The sequence below is a fragment of the Solanum verrucosum genome, unplaced genomic scaffold (genome assembly GCF_900185275.1).
Source record: "Solanum verrucosum unplaced genomic scaffold, falcon-dt-bn FXZP01000363.1, whole genome shotgun sequence".
Classification (NCBI taxonomy): Eukaryota; Viridiplantae; Streptophyta; class Magnoliopsida; order Solanales; family Solanaceae; genus Solanum; species Solanum verrucosum.
In genome coordinates, this window is record NW_026019863.1 from 1 (window position 1) to 21938 (window position 21938).

The 21938-nt window shown below is 29.5% G+C and overlaps 2 protein-coding genes across 2 annotated transcripts; both read left to right on the forward strand.

Moving 5' to 3' along the window:
- Positions 1-8: 8 nt before the first annotated feature.
- Positions 9-619, forward strand: LOC125818584 (tyramine N-feruloyltransferase 4/11-like; the record flags this gene model as incomplete). The annotated part of the gene is made up of 1 exon (XM_049498084.1): positions 9-619. A coding segment is annotated over one exon (507 nt), but the record flags the coding sequence as incomplete, so codon positions are not given.
- A 14438-nt stretch (positions 620-15057) lies between these two features.
- LOC125818556 (tyramine N-feruloyltransferase 4/11-like) lies at positions 15058-15956 on the forward strand. Its single transcript, XM_049498050.1, has one exon. The coding sequence runs from the start codon at positions 15076-15078 to the stop codon at positions 15817-15819; it is 744 nt and encodes a 247-aa protein (XP_049354007.1). The 5' UTR covers positions 15058-15075; the 3' UTR covers positions 15820-15956.
- The last annotated feature ends 5982 nt before the right edge of the window (positions 15957-21938 follow it).

The following is a 21938-nucleotide window of genomic DNA, read 5'->3' on the forward strand; positions in this document are numbered from 1 at the left end:
TTAAAGAAAATCCTCTTCCACTTTTCTACGGGCCATCCGTACTTCTACTTGAAGTCTCTCCAACACCTTTTAACGAACCCACAAATGAAGGGTTCAAGCCTGTCCTTACAACGTTCGACCTTAAATTCCCTGTCGTTGAAGGACAAGTTGAGGAGTTCCGATCAAAATATGATGATAAGAGTGATGCTTACATTGCAGGATATGCTTTCTTTTACGCTAATTATTCATGTTTCAATGACAAGCCTGGATTTTATTTTGAGAGTCTTTACTTCAGAGAGAGTTATAGAAAGTTGGGAATGGGGAAATTGTTGTTTGGAACAGTTTCGTCCATTGCTGCCAACAATGGGTTCGTATCGGTGGATGGAATAATCGCAGTTTGGAATAAGAAGTCATATGATTTTTACATAAATATGGGAGTTGAAGTTTTTGATGAGTTTAGGTATGGAAAATTGCATGGAGAAAATCTTCAAAAGTATGCTGATAACAAGGACAAAAATGACCAAGGAAGCTGTTAGCTATTGTGTGCTTTCTTTTAAATGTTGAAAGTTCAATTCATACATTTCTATTTGTAATTTTGTAAAAGCAGAATGCTCATTACATTTGTATTTTTAAATTTTAATTGGTAATTATCACATTAAACCCCTCTATTCAATTTACATGATCTTCTTCTTCTTTAAGTTATTACTCCCTCTGTCCCAATTTGTGTGACACATTTCGCTTTTCGAGAGTCAAACAGTTTAAGTTTGACTGAGAATTTGCTCATGAAATCTTCAAATTTTTTAAAATGAAATTTATATATTTATAAACTACATAAAAAGTACTATAAGTCACAATAATTGATAATTCAATATATTTTAAAAGATATAGGAAAAATTTACGATCAAAGATAGACTTGTTTGAATCTTGAAATTCAAAATATGTCACATAAATTGAGACAGAGGGAGTATAAAAAGAATCACATCTTTCTATATTTAGAGGTAAGTTCAAAGTATATATAGAGGGCATAACCTTAATTACCGCTCATAGTAATTTATCTCTCTTATCCCACAAGAAGTCAATATATATATATATAAAAGAAAATTCTAGACTCGCGTATGTAGCGCCATTACAAACCAAAATTCTCTTTTAATTTATTTTATTTCCAAAACTAGCCTTCCTCGTTTATGAAAAATTGTGACTTTTATGAAAAATTGCGACTTTTATGAAGAATTGTGACTTTTATGAAAAGTTGTGACTTTTATGAAAAGTTGTGACTTTTATGAAAGGTTGTGATCTTTCCTAAGGGTTGTGACCTTTCTGAAGGGTTGTGACCTTTACGAAGGGTTGTAACCTATCGAATAAGACACAATAAACATTTGTTCACACTACCTTTTGTTGTCTATAAATAGAGGAATTTTCTCTCATTTTAAAACAACAAAAAAATTGAACTTATTCTTCTTCTTATGGACAATTAAATATTTGTGTACTTTGCTTATGTTGAATGACTCACTGACACCATTGTTTTTGTATCAATACACTGGTGAATAAAATCGTTCTATCCTGAGAGGACCTATTCCTTTAAACATCAGGTACTAGATGGGAATAATTTTCTTAAGAGGACACTGTGCATTCAGTGGACTCAATTTTTTCCATTCTGTTTCATTCTATTGTTACAGATCCTAGTATGCATCTTACCGTCATTAATTTATGCTTATATTATTAATTGTTATTTTTGAGTACGTGCTTTAAACTTTGTTGTTTATGTTTCTGCAAAATTATTTTTATAAGTATTTGTTAGTACTGATTAAATAACAAATGTTAATTGAGTATTCAAATAAGTTTTCTCTATTAGAATTGTTGAAGGTACAATAAAAAAAAGGCCTTACAAATCTCTAATTTCTTCATCAACAACGTCATTCCTTACAAGGATGAGATTTTGTGTTCTATTTTTACTAAATTTTATTAGTGGAAATTATGACTACTTTAAGGATTGAAAGTTAATTGAAGTGTTATTCAATTTTTTGAGGTATGTTATTTCAAAACATAGGAACTTTTTTGGTTAGAATGTTTTGTTATCATCATTGGATAGCTCATAGTTTACTCCCTTTAATGTATGTTTTTTCTCGCCGTTTTGTTGTCTTCTTAAAATTGTATTGATTATTTTTTATTTGGTATGTATATGATCTCACTTGGACAAAGCTTTCGTCCTTTTAATGTTTTTCTTTTTTTCCTTCTCATTCGGCTCTTCTAATATTTTTGGTGTGAGTTATGACTATTTTCGGCAAGCTTAATTTGAAGAATATGAAACAAAACCTGCTTTAAATAAAAGTAATATCTTAAGCTACAAAAAGAAATGTCTATTAAGATAGATTTGTTGTCCATGTCCCAAGTCATTGCTGAGCATTTGAGTTATTTAGGTGAGACTCATTTTTAATTTTTTAATGTTCGAGAATATTTCTTTAACATGAGTCTAGAAACCAACATTTTGATCTACTTTTACTTTCATAATGCAAAAAATATACATACATATTTCTGAAAAAGTTGCAAAGTTGCATTGATGAAGCATCAAGAAGGGCCTTCAGAGTAGCAATTTAATGAAAAATGAATTTCTAAAAGGGTCAACAATATTATTTTGTTGTCGTTTCAAATTAAATTTTGTTAGAGTAACAAAGTAACAATAACGAAAAGTGGTGAACATTTGACCTCAGACAGATTGTCTCTAAATTTTTTTTAATTATGTTGTTGTGGTGTACATTTAACGGTCTTAACTTATTTATAACTAATATTGATTACCGAAATTTTCACATAATTTTTCTAACCATAAAAATTATCATATTCTATATTTTTCATGTAAAAAAATAGAAAAATTGATGTTTAATCGCTACATAGAAACATCACTCAGTTTATCAAGACAATTATATCATCAAACATATATTATGATAAATTATGTAAAAAATAAAAATGATTAGATATCAAGATATTTTTAATTATTCATTATATATTTATAATTCTTGAGATATGTGATAATGTCAAATCATTTAATTTCTGTTGAAATGATCTTAAAACCTACTAAAATTTGCTTATTTTTTTCTTATAACAATCGATTATTGAAAAGGTTGTTCAAAAGCTTAGAAAGATGATTAATGCCCAGGAAGCGTGAATTTATTACCTAGTTTACAATCAACTCTCAATCAGTGTCCAATAAAAATGAGACAAACGATGCAAATAGTGAAACTAAGTAATTAATCAACTAAACGACTAGATAAATTTTTTGGAAATATGTAATTGCGTTCCTATTTAACTTAACTAACTTCCGTCTTCCTTTTGCATTTTGTATTAACATATTATTTTGTGAAAAAATATTAAAGTATTTCATATGTGATTTATGATATGGCGTGTCTTCGTGTCATTTCATTAACCATCAATGTGAGACTTTTATCATTCTTTAACACCTCACATCACGCCTAGTGCTTAGCATGTGAACACTATAATGGGGAACAACATCGGTGGAACAACAAATATTGGGATAAACTTGACTCTAATACCATGTTAAATTATATTTTATGTCTAACTTACACCCCAAAAACTAGCTCATGAGGGGAGGAAGGTTTGTCCAAATACATATAAAGAGAGTAGGAGTGTCAAAAATGAACTCAAACATAGGTAAACCGTCCAACTCGCCCAGAATTTTAAGGGTTGGGCTCAAGATAATTTGAATTGGGTTCAATCTCAACCCATTCAGGCGTAACCCATTTTAAGAGAATCCTTAATTGAGTCCAATTCAATCTCCAATTTCAATCCGTTTTAAAACTCTTTATTAATATATGCTCCTATATTAAATGTATGAATTATTATCTATCTAATATCTTTTAGGATTTATCTATCTATTTGTTACTTTTAAAAAATAAAATAATAATCTTGAGTTGAAATTCAAATTGTGATTATAAAAGTTAAATATCACTATGTTAAAATTATAGAGATTAAGCAGGTCAAATTAGGCGGGTCAAGACCCAACCCATATTTAGCCCTTTTGAGCCCAACCCATTTGAATTCAAAGTAAACTTGGGCGGGTCAAGACCCAACCCGATTTCCATTTCAGCCCAACCCGCCATTTGACACCTCTAAAAGAGACCAATTAATCTCTTATTCCTCTGCAGATGTGGGACTTCTTAACAATATGATGTACTAATTTATATATTAGGGGCTTATACATATGCTCGAGTAGGGGTGTACATGACCGGGTTGGTTCAGGTTTTTCAATTATCAAACCAAACCATTTATGTCGGATTTTTAAATCTATAAATCAAACCAAACCAATAAAACTCGGGTTTTTCAACCTCGGGTTTTTTGAATTTTCGGGTTTTTCCGGTAAAGTATTCATACAAACATATAATTAATTTACTTGTACTTCAAATATTTCTTTAGTCCTACCAAAATACAACTATCTAAGATGTTTCTTAAGAAAATAACACAAAATATGATATGAGTAATGACACTAAAATATCCAACAAAATAACAATAATAATGAAATCGCGTAAAACAAATATTGCAAATTAACAAGTCATAATGAAAATGATCATAATTTAAAAGTACTAAATCATGCTAAATAAGTTTAATAAGTATTAGTTACATGACTAAATATTAAAGGAAATTAAAATTAGATTATGCATTAATTGAATTGTCTAAACCAATGTAAAACCAAAGAACAAATATTCAATATTATTGTCATTCTTAGTGTTGAATTGATTTTCTTTTTGCATTAGTATTAATTTGATTTTGATTTAAGCTTTATTATAATTATCAACATCTGTGGACTATAATCTTTATTGAACCATTCAGAATTCTAAGTTTCAAACTTGAAATAATATATTAAAAGAAAAAAACTATGAAAAAGTATAAGAAATATTTAAAAATTATATCAAAGTAAATATTTTTATATATAAAATAAAATTTTAAAATTATATATATAATGTCGGGTTGGTTTGGTCTCGGGTTGGTTTTTTCAGCTAAAACCAACCCAACCCAAATATAGTCAAGTTTTTTTTTTTCAATACCAAACCAAGTCAAACCAACCACTAGTTGGGTTTTTTTTTCTCGATTTGCGGTTTGATTTGATTTTCGATTTTATTTTGTACACCCCTATGCTCGAGTATACTTAAACACATTATATAGGCTATCATGGATTTGTGGGTGAGTCATTATATATTTGTATAGAATTTTCACGGTATAAGGCTAGATGTAGTTTTAAAAGTACAAAAAATTATTATTATTCAATTATATTATAAAGGTGTTTAGTTTAACTGATCATAAATAGTTGATAAATTTTAAGTGTTGAAACTTGAAGGTCAATTGATAAGTTTTAAGTGTTGAAACTTGAAAGTCAATTTTTTAAGTGATGAAATCAATTTAACTACACAGTTACGTGCTCGGTCATAGAAGTGTTGAAATGATCACCAATAAAGTATTTGATAAAACAAAATATTGATATTTTAAAATAAAAATAAAAATAACATACTTTAATTAATTCATTATTTTTGCAAGAACTATAAATTTGAAAAGTATCTTTTTTGTTAAAATAAAAGGAGGAACGATGAATACTGAGTGAAGAGAAAGCTAGGAATTTTATTTTGAAATATATATTTTGAGAATTAGAAAAACTATTAAGGGTAAAATAGTAAAATATTTTGATAAAATAAAAGTGCTTATAAAAAACCATTAATTAGGGATGATTCGAGGACCGTTAGTGGTGTATTCCATGACTTTTGTGGAATATTCGAGATGCCTTTTCAAGGGAATATAGTACCCTTTATATAGTCATGAACTAGAGTTTAGGGTTTACCCTCGAAGAATCCTAATTGGAATTGAACACATATTGTAGAGTCTCAACTAGAATTGAACACGTCTTGTAGAGTCCAACAAAATTTCAATGTCTACAACCACATCGTTACAAAAGAAAAATCGACGGCTTCACAAAATCTAATTTTTATTATACAAAATGAAATATTCAAAGAATTAGTACGATATAAATTTTTAAAAAAAACTAATTGCACTACTAAAAAATTGCTAAAAAACGACAGACGACGTCGCTCCAAAAAACGACACCATTTGCCACGCTGTCCGTCGCTTTTTAATAAAAATAATTATTTTTCAAAAAGCGACGGACGGCATCTCTTAGTCCGTCGCTTTTTTTTTCGCGGATTTTTGCACGAAATATATATATAATTAATAATTAATTGATTAATTATTTTTTTAAAGGAGCGACGGATAGCATCTCTAAGTCTGTCGCTTTTTGGTCAACATGACTGGTCAAACATTTAAGAAAAGCGATGGATAGCATCTCTTAGTCCGTCGCTTTTTTGGTCAAAATTTTGGTCAACTATTTTTAAAAAAGTGACAGACAAAGAGACACTGTTCGTCGTTTTTCTTAAAATATCTTTGACCCAGATCGTGATTTTCTTATTTTCTTCTCTCTCTCTTCTCTCTTCTTCTCTCTTCACTCTTATTCTCTCCCTTCTCTCTATCGATCTCCCTCCACCAGATGCCGCCTCCACCTCCACCGCTGCTGCCGTCACTGCCCTTGCCCGTCGCCGCTAGTCGCCGTCCGTCACTGCCTCTCCTCTTTGTTAAGGTTGGTGTTTAGTTTTAGTTTTAGTTTGTTTTTTTTTTTCAATTCTAGTGATTATAGTTGATTGTTAGTTAGTATATTATTGTTTTAGTTTGTTGGGTTGTGTTATTGTTAATTTGATTTGATTATTGTTAGTTAGGTAGAGAATTGGAGATTTTTTATTTTAGGATTTTCTTTTAAATTGAGCATTTTTAAATTAGGTATTGTAATTAGTGAATGAATTAGGGTTTTTTGATTTTAGGACTAGTTTGAACTTGAGAATATGTAATTTGATTGTGAATTGATATTTTTTTAAAATTTGATTGATATATTGTTACTTAGTAAAGTGTTACTTTGAAGTTAGAAATTAGTAATTGAAGTATATATGATGAATGTTTGAATGCCATGACTATATAGTGATGATTGTTTGAATGTCATGAATATATATTGATCGATGAGGTTTTTTTTTAATTAGAATTTGAATATATAACTAATTGTTGAATTAGAAGTTTATATATAACTAGCTATGAACTTTAATTTAGAACTTGAACTTGGAACTTGAATATAACTAATTAATTCTTGGATTAGAATTTTATATATAGCTAATTTTAGAAATTTGATAGGAATTATTAAATTTAATTAGAACTTGAATTTTTGTAGGATTTTAGAACTTTAATTAGATTGTGAACTTTAGAAATCTTGAATTATTGTATGATTTTAGAACTTTAGGTTGTGAACTTTAGAAATCTTGAATTATTGTATGATTTTAGAACTTAAAGTTGTGAACTTTAGAGAACTTGAATTTTTGTAGGATTTTAGAACTTTATAAGGTTGTGATCATTAGAAATCTTGAATTATTGTAGGATTTTAGAACTTTAAGTTGTGAACTTTAGAGAACTTGAATTTTTGTAATATTTTAGAACTTTAGGTTGTGAAACGTTAGAAATCTTGAATTATTGTAGAATATTAGAACTTTAAGTTGTGAATTTTAGAGAACTTGAATTTTTGTAGTATTTTAGAACTTTTAGTTGTGAACTTTTGAGAACTTGAATTATTGTAGGATTTTAGAATTTTAGGTTGTGAACTTTAGAAATCTTGAATTATTGTTGGATTTTAGATCTTAAAGTTGTGAACTTTAGAGAACTTGAATTTTTGTAGGATTTTAGAACTTTATAAGGTTGTGAGCGTTAGAAATCTTGAATTATTGTAGGATTTTAGAACTTTAAGTTGTAAGATTTAGAGAACTTGAATTTTTGTAGGATGTTAGAACTTTAAGTTGTGAACTTTAGAGAACTTGAATTTTTATAAGAACTTTAGGTTATGAAACGTTAGAAATCTTGAATTATTGTAGAATTTTAGAACTTTAAGTTGTGAATTTTAGAGAACTTGAATCTTTGTAGGATTTTAGAATTTTAAGTTGTGATTTTTAGAGAACTTGAATTATTGTAGGATTTTAGAATTTTAGGTTGTGAACTTTAGAAATCTTGAATTATTGTAGGATTTTAGAACTTAAATTTGTGAACTTTAGAGAACTTGAATTTTTGTAGGATTTTAGAACTTTATAAGGTTGTGAGCGTTAGAAATCTTGAATTATTGTAGGATTTTAGAACTTTAAGTTGTGAACTTTAGAGAACTTGAATTTTTGTAGGATTTTAGAACTTTAGGTTGTGAAACGTTAGTAATCTTGAATTATAGTAGTATATTAGAACTTCAAGTTGTGAATTTTAGAGAACTTGAATTTTTGTAGGATTTTAGAATTTTAAGTAGTGAACTTTAGAGAACTTGAATTTTTGTAGGATTTTAGAGCTTTAGGTTGTGAACTTTAGAAATCTTGAATTATTGTAGGATTTTAGAACTTTAGGTTGTGAACTTTAGAAATCTTGAATTATTGTGGAATTTTAGAACTTTAGGTTGTGAACTTTAGAAATCTTGAATTATTGTAGGATTTTAAACTTTAGGTCGTGAACTTTAGGAATCTTGATTTATAGAATTTATGAACTAATTATTAGGTTGAACTTTAGAAATCTTGATAAAATGTAGTCTTTATGAACTATTTGTAATTTTGAAACGAATTTTGACGGACTTTATAAGTCTTTATATTGTAATTTAGATATTTTTGAATGTTAATTTAAGTTTGTGGTTTTATATTTTGTGTAGCTTCTTTATAATATTTTGTGTTTGATTGGAGCTGAATTGAATTGAATTGAGTTGAATTGCTATTGCAGGTTGGCCAGTTTCTGCTGCCAAAAAATTTGCAGAAAAAGTGACGGACAAGGTGGTTTTGTCCGTCGCTTTTTTAGATTTTATTTTTTTAAAACCCAGAAAAGAGACGGACAAGGTCCTTTAGTCCGTCGCTTTTTTTAATTTTATTTTTTTAAAATCCAGAAAAGCGAAGGACAGGGTCCTTTAGTTCGTCGCTTTTCTGAATTTTTCAAAATTTTATTTCCAAAAAGCGACGGACGGTGTCTCATTGTCTGTCGCTTTTCAAGATTCTAAAAAAAATTAAAAATTAATTAAAGCGACGGACTTCGTCTCTTTTTAATTAAAAAAATAAAAAATAAAAAAAGCAATAAACGACATCGCATTCTTAAAAAAAAATATTTTTTTTAAAAAAAAAGCGACAATGTCCGTCGCTTTTGACCAAAATGTTGAGTTGTATCATAGACATGCACATTTATTAGGATTGTCGTTGTCTTAAATCATTCAACAAATTTATGTGATTAACTTGGTTTCCATTTAACAGAAACACTTGTTTCCATGCATCTTGGTCAATATTGATGGATTTCCATTACCTTTAATTTCAAGCCACATATATGTAATCCATACATATGATTTTTATCAATATTGGTGAAATTGTCAACATTTATCTTTGGAAGAATTTTCAATTCCTTCGCAGATGTTAACATTTGTATGATATTTTGCATGATCCTATGCTGTGCACCCACTTGCAATTGTTTCTTCTCGATATTTCACCTTTGTTGAAAATTCATGAATTATTTGTGAAATTTAACTATTAATAATGGGCCCTGTCGGTTGAGTTTAGGATTTTTTTTCCCCTTCCTATGTGGATAAATAAAATCTTATTAGGATCAATTCATTTTAGCCCATAAGCTCAATAATATGTGGTATATATATAAGGCATATTTAGGTCTTTTTTTTAGAAACACAAGAGAGAAAAATCAAGAGAGAGCCGTTTTAGAGATTGAGAGAAAGGGAGAAAAATCTCGTCTTTGCTTCAGGAAATTTTCTGCTCAGGCAGTTCTCTTCTAACAGAGTTTGCTGCTCCGTTAACCGTTGGATTGTGCTCAAATTTGAACTGGCTGTTGGATCGTGCTCAAATTTGAACTGGGAGTTCTCAGCATCTAGTTATTCAATTCAACACTGGAGATCAAATTTTGTTGTCTGTAGCTTCTGATTTTGGGGCGTGAACAATAGCTCGTTTTTTTTTGGTGAAATCTCTCCTTTAATTCTCTAGTTTTGGTGCAATCTTGTTTTGTTGACGCTCATTGTTTGGCACTTGTTTTGTGGCCAATTTTGGAGAACAATATTGTAACTCTTGGTGTTTATAGTGAAGCTTTTGGTCCTTACTGTCCATTCTTCGTATTGCTTGATTTAGTTTGTCTTCTCTTCGTTCAAATTGAAAGGAAAAGTTTAGATTTGAGTATTATTCCTCTGTTATCCTATCGGGCATTCTTGTGAATGTCTTGCCTTACCCAACACTGCCCTAGTCAAATCTTTCTCTTCGCACCTCAGATCAACAAGATCAAGAGGAAGGGCTGCTTGTCAAGCTGGCCTATATACAACTATAAGAAATTTCTTTCTATATCCAACTTAATTCTCCACTATAAATAACCATTATTATACTAAGTATTCCCACACAATATCCCATTTTAAACCTTTTATCTGAAACCTCATTCCCCTCAAATTTAACTAAATAATTTCCCATGGCTCCTGCTACTCAACAACCAACTCCATCTGAAACAACATGCATCCATGCATCATCCGAATCCAATAATGACAATGTTACCATCACTCGAAAGATATATACAAGAGTTTGTCTCGCTACAAAGTCTGATCTGTCTCATATATACCAATTGTTTTACCAAATACATGTATACCATAACTATACTCATTTATACAAAGCTACTGAGTCCTCCTTAGCTAACTTGCTAATGTACTTTTAATATTAAAATTATTTTATAGAGAGAAACTAGTTTAAAGATCTATTACAAAAAAATAAATTAAATTTTTATTTTATTAAAATAAAATGTTCATATTCAAATTTTCAATCAATACTATACATTTTTTTTGAAAGGTACAAATCTTTAATTGTTATGTTTTTTCTTTTTTCCTAATCTTACAAAACTATTATTATTGCCTTTCTCTTGTTTTCTAATTTTGTAAAGTAATACGTAAAATAATAAATAAAATAATAATACGCAAACGGAAAATAAAATATAAAATTTATTATATAAAAATAAAAAATAAAATTATTAAATGGAACTTAACCAAACATATTAGGTATGCTAATTAAGTAATAATATATATATATATAGGGACATTTTAGTCTTGAAAAAAATAATTTTCTTTTGCTTTTTTTTAAGCAGAAATTTTTAGCTTCTTCACAATAACAGAAAAACTGATTCTTCTTCTATTTAAAAGCACTTTTACAGGTTTGTCAAACACCAACTTTTTAAAAAAAAAGTGTGTTTTTGTTAAAATAAGTGTTTCTGGGCTCCCAACAACAATGTCAAATAGGTTCTTAATCAGTGTTAGATAATCACCAAATTATTAAAATATAAAAAAATAGATTTTTTATCAAATCAAATCATCATCTTTATTACAAAATTTCCTTCTTCATTTATTAGCATCACTATTTTCGATTTCTAAAAGTGATTTCTAATTTTAGGAAAGAGAAAACTACTAAATCAAGTTGAAAAAGGAAGAAGAAATAATGGAATAATATTGCAAGAAACAATCCAATAATATTACTTGTCAAAATTCAATATGTGTAAACTGTGAAAATTTTAATTTAGTAAATGTTTTTGAAGTTTTTGTAGAGAATAGCAGAAGAAAAGTGTAATCCGGGAAGTCTTCTGCTAGCCCAAGATCGTTAACTAAGATCGAAAGATTCAACTAAAGAAGAGAAAACTAGAAAGGAGAACTTGTTTATGGAAGAATACTCTTTTATTTGGGTTGTTTTTTGGTTACTTTACAAATGCCTAATGCCACCCCTATTTATACTTGTATAGGGATGCTTCTAGAAATTATTCTAGATACTTGTACAAGAAAAATCTAGATATCCTTATCTTCTGACTATGTAACAAGAACCTAGATATTTCTATACTTTACTTACTATACATATCTAATTATCTAGAACCTCTAGATTTTTCTTAAGTATAAATATAAAAGATATTTACTCTACAAAAATCTAGAAAGTTCTATTAAATATCTTAGATATTTTTTGTACCTCCAAAAAATCAACTTTAATTTTTCACAGTCCTCCTTAAAGTGATTTTTTGAAAACTAGCCCACACTTGTCATGGAAGAGCTCAAACGAAGCTTTGAGCCACATTTTGGTGAAAATCTCGACAGTTTCTTTCGAACTCCTCTTGCTTCTTCAAATGATAAAGATTCTTCATCGTCAGTTAATCCATGTAGATTATCTCCTTGTTGAGTTCTCAGACTCCCCCTTTCTCTTAACTTCTCGGTAATTATTTTATCTAGAGAAACACTATCAATTTCTTGTAAAGTCTCAACACCAACACATGATAACTACCATATTCTTTTATCATTTCCTCGATAGATTTTTTTGGCAGCTTTAGAACTTTCAAAAAACATATTATTTGTCTTTGAGACTTCAATATCAGCTTCTTCCTCTATTTGATATTCATCATCTCCATTTGCTTCTAATATTTGATCAAAGCCAAAGACTGACCTTGATATGGCTGACGATTGTTCAGAGAATTCAATTTCCCATACATCTTCCTCAATACTTTCTCCATAAAGGATACCATCAACATATATAGCTTTAAATACTGCTTGTTCAGAATTTATTTTCTTGATTTGTTCGATATATAGAAGCTACCATATCACCAGTATGCATATCTTTAATAGTTTCTTGCTTCATACTGATAACATCAACATTTTTCTTCTCCACGTGATCGATTGCATTATATTCTGAATCCTCGATCAAGTCTTCTTCAAGGTTGATGGAAATCATAACATCTATTGCTCGAGCCTCAACAACTCAACAATTTTCCCAGTCTTCTTCTTCTTTAGCAACTTTTTGAGCTATATTGCTCTCTTTGACTCAGCAATATATTCTTATGAGTTCTATTTCACCACAACGATAACATCTGAGAGGCTTTTACCATAATAGTAGAAGACTCTTCCTTCTTTCCAAGCAAGCTTGAATCATCTGAGGATCGAGAGTGCAACATATCTCTTGATTTTCCTTTGAAGTTTCTCTTGTCGACTACAAGAGCATCTCCTTCTCTATATTTGACAAACACACTAGCCAACTGCTTCGCTAGTAATTCCTGTGACGACAACAAAATTTTAAATTTCTTCAAGGATGGTTGTTGAGCCAATCCTTGAATTGACGTCACAAATGAAATATATTCATGTTTTAACCCATGAATGACTATTTTTTTCATTCGTGCTTCAGAAATAGCCTCTTTCGGATTCAACAAAAATATCTCAGAACATAAGTTTTTAATCTTCAAAAAATACTCAGCGATAGAAAGGTTACCTTGAGTGGTGTTAGCCAATTCATTCTCTAATATCTGCAGCCGAGATTCATTCTTCTTGTTGAACAAATGATTGAGGGTCCTCCATACTTCATGAGCTGATTTACACTTTATAATATGATCGAATAAATCGGAGGAGATTGTCCTCTTTAGAATGAACTCCGCCTTCACATTAATCTGCTTCTATTTCTTGTACTTATTTTCCGGTCCGTCAACAGGAGAACTTGTGTTACTCCCATTCATAATATCCCACAAATCCTCGCCCACAAGGTATGATTCCATACATGTTTTTCATACCTTATAATTGGACTGATTCAACAACTCCATCCCAAGTCCATTAACATGACCGCTAAAATCCATATAGACAAACCAGTTGAGTCTACCTCTAATCCGATCTTGAAATAACATCAACAAGCCAATCTACAACTATAGCTCTGATACCATGTAGAGAATAGCAGAAGAAAAGTGTAATTGGAGAACCCTTCAAGATCGTTAATTAAGATCGGAAGATTCAACTAAGAAAGAGAAAGCTAGAAAGGAGAACTTGTTTGTGGAAGAAGACTCTTTTATTTGGGTTGTTTTTTGGTTACTTTACAAATGTCTAATGCCACCCCTATTTATACTTGTATAGGGATGCTTTTAGAAATTATTCTAAATATTTCTACAAGAAAAATCTATATATTCTTATCTTCTAACTATGTAACAAGAACCTAGATATTTCTATACTTTACTATAAATATCTAGAACCTCTAGATTTTTCTTAAGTATAAATATCAAAGATATTTACTCTACAAAATTCTAGAAAGTTCTACTAAATATTTTAGATATTTTTTGTACCTCCAAAAAATCAACTTTAAATTTTCACAGTTTTACTTGTCAAAATTTTAAACTCCAACAATACTATATATAAACCGGGGTTGTTAAGTCCAACTTCATTTTTATTATTATTAAGGACTATTTATTTCGTCTAAGTTTATATGAAGTAGTTTACTGTATATCAATTTACGAAATAAGGGGAAACTTTAAAATGTTTCAAAACTACCTTAAAAAGAGTATATCTTTATGAACTTTTTTCGCGAAACAATTGAGATCCACCATAAGTAAAATGTTGATAGCATTATTAAATTTTACGTGTCATTATTCGTGGACTAACTAAAAATCAAAACGTGTCATATAAATTCAAACAGAAATAGTTAATTACTATTCCCTCCATTCACTTTTTTTGTGACTGTTTGACTTAACATACCCATTAAGAAAAAAAAATAAAATAATTATATATATATATATATATTACCAAACTATTCTTATTAAATGATACTTAGTATTGAGTCTTGAAATAATGATTTGAAAAATAGATATTTAATGGTGAGGGTAAAATATATAAAAAATTTTTTATCTTTTCTTAATAAGTCAAAAGAAATAAATAAAAACAAAAATCTATTATAAAATAAAGGATAAGTGGAAAGTAGTATCAACAACATAAAATTGGTGGCCAAAGGCCAAACCAATTACATCAATGACTCGACCCTATAGAACGCACGTCAGAGTTGACCTCCACCAACCGTTTTTTATTGTTGAAAAATCCACTAATCTCACTAGCAAATAAATGAATTTTAAAAAGAGACAACTTAATTCTCCACTATAAATAACCATTATGATACTAAAGTATTTCCACACAATATCCCATTACTAGTCCTTTCAACATTTCCTTTATCTCCAAATTTAACTAAATACTTTCCCATGGCTCCTGCTACTCAACAACCAACTCCATCTCCATCTGAAATAATAACCACCGATGCATCATCGGAAAACAACAACGTTACCATCACTGGAAAGATATACACACGAGTTCGTCTTGCTACGAAATCTGATCTATCTCATATATACCAATTGTTTTACCAAATCCATGAATACCATAATTACACTCATTTATACAAAGCTACTGAGTCCTCCTTAGAGGGCTTGCTTTTTAAAGAAAATCCTCTTCCACTTTTCTACGGGCCATCCGTACTTCTACTTGAAGTCTCTCCAACACCTTTTAACGAACCCACAAATGAAGGGTTCAAGCCTGTCCTTACAACGTTCGACCTTAAATTCCCTGTCGTTGAAGGACAAGTTGAGGAGTTCCGATCAAAATATGATGATAAGAGTGATGCTTACATTGCAGGATATGCTTTCTTTTACGCTAATTATTCATGTTTCAATGACAAGCCTGGATTTTATTTTGAGAGTCTTTACTTCAGAGAGAGTTATAGAAAGTTGGGAATGGGGAAATTGTTGTTTGGAACAGTTTCGTCCATTGCTGCCAACAATGGGTTCGTATCGGTGGATGGAATAATCGCAGTTTGGAATAAGAAGTCATATGATTTTTACATAAATATGGGAGTTGAAGTTTTTGATGAGTTTAGGTATGGAAAATTGCATGGAGAAAATCTTCAAAAGTATGCTGATAACAAGGACAAAAATGACCAAGGAAGCTGTTAGCTATTGTGTGCTTTCTTTTAAATGTTGAAAGTTCAATTCATACATTTCTATTTGTAATTTTGTAAAAGCAGAATGCTCATTACATTTGTATTTTTAAATTTTAATTGGTAATTATCACATTAAACCCCTCTATTCAATTTACATGATCTTCTTCTTCTTTAAGTTATTACTCCCTCTGTCCCAATTTGTGTGACACATTTCGCTTTTCGAGAGTCAAACAGTTTAAGTTTGACTGAGAATTTGCTCATGAAATCTTCAAATTTTTTAAAATGAAATTTATATATTTATAAACTACATAAAAAGTACTATAAGTCACAATAATTGATAATTCAATATATTTTAAAAGATATAGGAAAAATTTACGATCAAAGATAGACTTGTTTGAATCTTGAAATTCAAAATATGTCACATAAATTGAGACAGAGGGAGTATAAAAAGAATCACATCTTTCTATATTTAGAGGTAAGTTCAAAGTATATATAGAGGGGCATAACCTTAATTACCGCTCATAGTAATTTATCTCTCTTATCCCACAAGAAGTCAATATATATATATATATAAAAGAAAATTCTAGACTCGCGTATGTAGCGCCATTACAAACCAAAATTCTCTTTTAATTTATTTTATTTCCAAAACTAGCCTTCCTCGTTTATGAAAAATTGTGACTTTTATGAAAAATTGCGACTTTTATGAAGAATTGTGACTTTTATGAAAAGTTGTGACTTTTATGAAAAGTTGTGACTTTTATGAAAGGTTGTGATCTTTCCTAAGGGTTGTGACCTTTCTGAAGGGTTGTGACCTTTACGAAGGGTTGTAACCTATCGAATAAGACACAATAAACATTTGTTCACACTACCTTTTGTTGTCTATAAATAGAGGAATTTTCTCTCATTTTAAAACAACAAAAAAATTGAACTTATTCTTCTTCTTATGGACAATTAAATATTTGTGTACTTTGCTTATGTTGAATGACTCACTGACACCATTGTTTTTGTATCAATACACTGGTGAATAAAATCGTTCTATCCTGAGAGGACCTATTCCTTTAAACATCAGGTACTAGATGGGAATAATTTTCTTAAGAGGACACTGTGCATTCAGTGGACTCAATTTTTTCCATTCTGTTTCATTCTATTGTTACAGATCCTAGTATGCATCTTACCGTCATTAATTTATGCTTATATTATTAATTGTTATTTTTGAGTACGTGCTTTAAACTTTGTTGTTTATGTTTCTGCAAAATTATTTTTATAAGTATTTGTTAGTACTGATTAAATAACAAATGTTAATTGAGTATTCAAATAAGTTTTCTCTATTAGAATTGTTGAAGGTACAATAAAAAAAAGGCCTTACAAATCTCTAATTTCTTCATCAACAACGTCATTCCTTACAAGGATGAGATTTTGTGTTCTATTTTTACTAAATTTTATTAGTGGAAATTATGACTACTTTAAGGATTGAAAGTTAATTGAAGTGTTATTCAATTTTTTGAGGTATGTTATTTCAAAACATAGGAACTTTTTTGGTTAGAATGTTTTGTTATCATCATTGGATAGCTCATAGTTTACTCCCTTTAATGTATGTTTTTTCTCGCCGTTTTGTTGTCTTCTTAAAATTGTATTGATTATTTTTTATTTGGTATGTATATGATCTCACTTGGACAAAGCTTTCGTCCTTTTAATGTTTTTCTTTTTTTCCTTCTCATTCGGCTCTTCTAAATATTTTTGGTGTGAGTTATGACTATTTTCGGCAAGCTTAATTTGAAGAATATGAAACAAAACCTGCTTTAAATAAAAGTAATATCTTAAGCTACAAAAGAAATGTCTATTAAGATAGATTTGTTGTCCATGTCCCAAGTCATTGCTGAGCATTTGAGTTATTTAGGTGAGACTCATTTTTAATTTTTTAATGTTCGAGAATATTTCTTTAACATGAGTCTAGAAACCAACATTTTGATCTACTTTTACTTTCATAATGCAAAAAATTATACATACATATTTCTGAAAAAGTTGCAAAGTTGCATTGATGAAGCATCAAGAAGGGCCTTCAGAGTAGCAATTTAATGAAAAATGAATTTCTAAAAGGGTCAACAATATTATTTTGTTGTCGTTTCAAATTAAATTTTGTTAGAGTAACAAAGTAACAATAACGAAAAGTGGTGAACATTTGACCTCAGACAAGATTGTCTCTAAATTTTTTTTAATTATGTTGTTGTGGTGTACATTTAACGGTCTTAACTTATTTATAACTAATATTGATTACCGAAAATTTTCACATAATTTTCTAACCATAAAATTATCATATTCTATATTTTTCATGTAAAAAAATAGAAAAATTGATGTTTAATCGCTACATAGAAACATCACTCAGTTTATCAAGACAATTATATCATCAAACATATATTATGATAAATTATGTAAAAAATAAAAATGATTAGATATCAAGATATTTTTAATTATTCATTATATATTTATAATTCTTGAGATATGTGATAATGTCAAATCATTTAATTTCTGTTGAAATGATCTTAAAACCTACTAAAATTTGCTTATTTTTTTCTTATAACAATCGATTATTGAAAAGGTTGTTCAAAAGCTTAGAAAGATGATTAATGCCCAGGAAGCGTGAATTTATTACCTAGTGTTACAATCAACTCTCAATCAGTGTCCAATAAAAATGAGACAAACGATGCAAATAGTGAAACTAAGTAATTAATCAACTAAACGACTAGATAAATTTTTTGGAAATATGTAATTGCGTTCCTATTTAACTTAACTAACTTCCGTCTTCCTTTTGCATTTTGTATTAACATATTATTTTGTGAAAAAATATTAAAGTATTTCATATGTGATTTATGATATGGCGTGTCTTCGTGTCATTTCATTAACCATCAATGTGAGACTTTTATCATTCTTTAACACCTCACATCACGCCTAGTGCTTAGCATGTGAACACTATAATGGGGGAACAACATCGGTGAACAACAAATATTGGGATAAACTTGACTCTAATACCATGTTAAATTATATTTTATGTCTAACTTACACCCCAAAAACTAGCTCATGAGGGGAGGGAAGGTTTGTCCAAATACATATAAAGAGAGTAGGAGTGTCAAAAATGAACTCAAACATAGGTAAACCGTCCAACTCGCCCAGAATTTTAAGGGTTGGGCTCAAGATAATTTGAATTGGGTTCAATCTCAACCCATTCAGGCGTAACCCATTTTAAGAGAATCCTTAATTGAGTCCAATTCAATCTCCAATTTCAATCCGTTTTAAAACTCTTTATTAATATATGCTCCTATATTAAATGTATGAATTATTATCTATCTAATATCTTTTAGGATTTATCTATCTATTTGTTACTTTTAAAAAAATAAAATAATAATCTTGAGTTGAAATTCAAATTGTGATTATAAAAGTTAAATATCACTATGTTAAAATTATAGAGATTAAGCAGGTCAAATTAGGCGGGTCAAGACCCAACCCATATTTAGCCCTTTTGAGCCCAACCCATTTGAATTCAAAGTAAACTTGGGCGGGTCAAGACCCAACCCGATTTCCATTTCAGCCCAACCCGCCATTTGACACCTCTAAAAGAGACCAATTAATCTCTTATTCCTCTGCAGATGTGGGACTTCTTAACAATATGATGTACTAATTTATATATTAGGGGCTTATACATATGCTCGAGTAGGGGTGTACATGACCGGGTTGGTTCAGGTTTTTTCAATTATCAAACCAAACCATTTATGTCGGATTTTTAAATCTATAAATCAAACCAAACCAATAAAACTCGGGTTTTTCAACCTCGGGTTTTTTGAATTTTCGGGTTTTTCCGGTAAAGTATTCATACAAACATATAATTAATTTACTTGTACTTCAAATATTTCTTTAGTCCTACCAAAATACAACTATCTAAGATGTTTCTTAAGAAAATAACACAAAATATGATATGAGTAATGACACTAAAATATCCAACAAAATAACAATAATAATGAAATCGCGTAAAACAAATATTGCAAATTAACAAGTCATAATGAAAATGATCATAATTTAAAAGTACTAAATCATGCTAAATAAGTTTAATAAGTATTAGTTACATGACTAAATATTAAAGGAAATTAAAATTAGATTATGCATTAATTGAATTGTCTAAACCAATGTAAAACCAAAGAACAAATATTCAATATTATTGTCATTCTTAGTGTTGAATTGATTTTCTTTTTGCATTAGTATTAATTTGATTTTGATTTAAGCTTTATTATAATTATCAACATCTGTGGACTATAATCTTTATTGAACCATTCAGAATTCTAAGTTTCAAACTTGAAATAATATATTAAAAGAAAAAAACTATGAAAAAGTATAAGAAATATTTAAAAATTATATCAAAGTAAATATTTTTATATATAAAATAAAATTTTAAAATTATATATATAATGTCGGGTTGGTTTGGTCTCGGGTTGGTTTTTTCAGCTAAAACCAACCCAACCCAAATATAGTCAAGTTTTTTTTTTCAATACCAAACCAAGTCAAACCAACCACTAGTTGGGTTTTTTTTTCTCGATTTGCGGTTTGATTTGATTTTCGATTTTATTTTGTACACCCCTATGCTCGAGTATACTTAAACACATTATATAGGCTATCATGGATTTGTGGGTGAGTCATTATATATTTGTATAGAATTTTCACGGTATAAGGCTAGATGTAGTTTTAAAAGTACAAAAAATTATTATTATTCAATTATATTATAAAGGTGTTTAGTTTAACTGATCATAAATAGTTGATAAATTTTAAGTGTTGAAACTTGAAGGTCAATTGATAAGTTTTAAGTGTTGAAACTTGAAAGTCAATTTTTTAAGTGATGAAATCAATTTAACTACACAGTTACGTGCTCGGTCATAGAAGTGTTGAAATGATCACCAATAAAGTATTTGATAAAACAAAATATTGATATTTTAAAATAAAAATAAAAATAACATACTTTAATTAATTCATTATTTTTGCAAGAACTATAAATTTGAAAAGTATCTTTTTTGTTAAAATAAAAGGAGGAACGATGAATACTGAGTGAAGAGAAAGCTAGGAATTTTATTTTGAAATATATATTTTGAGAATTAGAAAAACTATTAAGGGTAAAATAGTAAAATATTTTGATAAAATAAAAGTGCTTATAAAAAACCATTAATTAGGGATGATTCGAGGACCGTTAGTGGTGTATTCCATGACTTTTGTGGAATATTCGAGATGCCTTTTCAAGGGAATATAGTACCCTTTATATAGTCATGAACTAGAGTTTAGGGTTTACCCTCGAAGAATCCTAATTGGAATTGAACACATATTGTAGAGTCTCAACTAGAATTGAACACGTCTTGTAGAGTCCAACAAAATTTCAATGTCTACAACCACATCGTTACAAAAGAAAAATCGACGGCTTCACAAAATCTAATTTTTATTATACAAAATGAAATATTCAAAGAATTAGTACGATATAAATTTTTAAAAAAAACTAATTGCACTACTAAAAAATTGCTAAAAAACGACAGACGACGTCGCTCCAAAAAACGACACCATTTGCCACGCTGTCCGTCGCTTTTTAATAAAAATAATTATTTTTCAAAAAGCGACGGACGGCATCTCTTAGTCCGTCGCTTTTTTTTTCGCGGATTTTTGCACGAAATATATATATAATTAATAATTAATTGATTAATTATTTTTTTAAAGGAGCGACGGATAGCATCTCTAAGTCTGTCGCTTTTTGGTCAACATGACTGGTCAAACATTTAAGAAAAGCGATGGATAGCATCTCTTAGTCCGTCGCTTTTTTGGTCAAAATTTTGGTCAACTATTTTTAAAAAAGTGACAGACAAAGAGACACTGTTCGTCGTTTTTCTTAAAATATCTTTGACCCAGATCGTGATTTTCTTATTTTCTTCTCTCTCTCTTCTCTCTTCTTCTCTCTTCACTCTTATTCTCTCCCTTCTCTCTATCGATCTCCCTCCACCAGATGCCGCCTCCACCTCCACCGCTGCTGCCGTCACTGCCCTTGCCCGTCGCCGCTAGTCGCCGTCCGTCACTGCCTCTCCTCTTTGTTAAGGTTGGTGTTTAGTTTTAGTT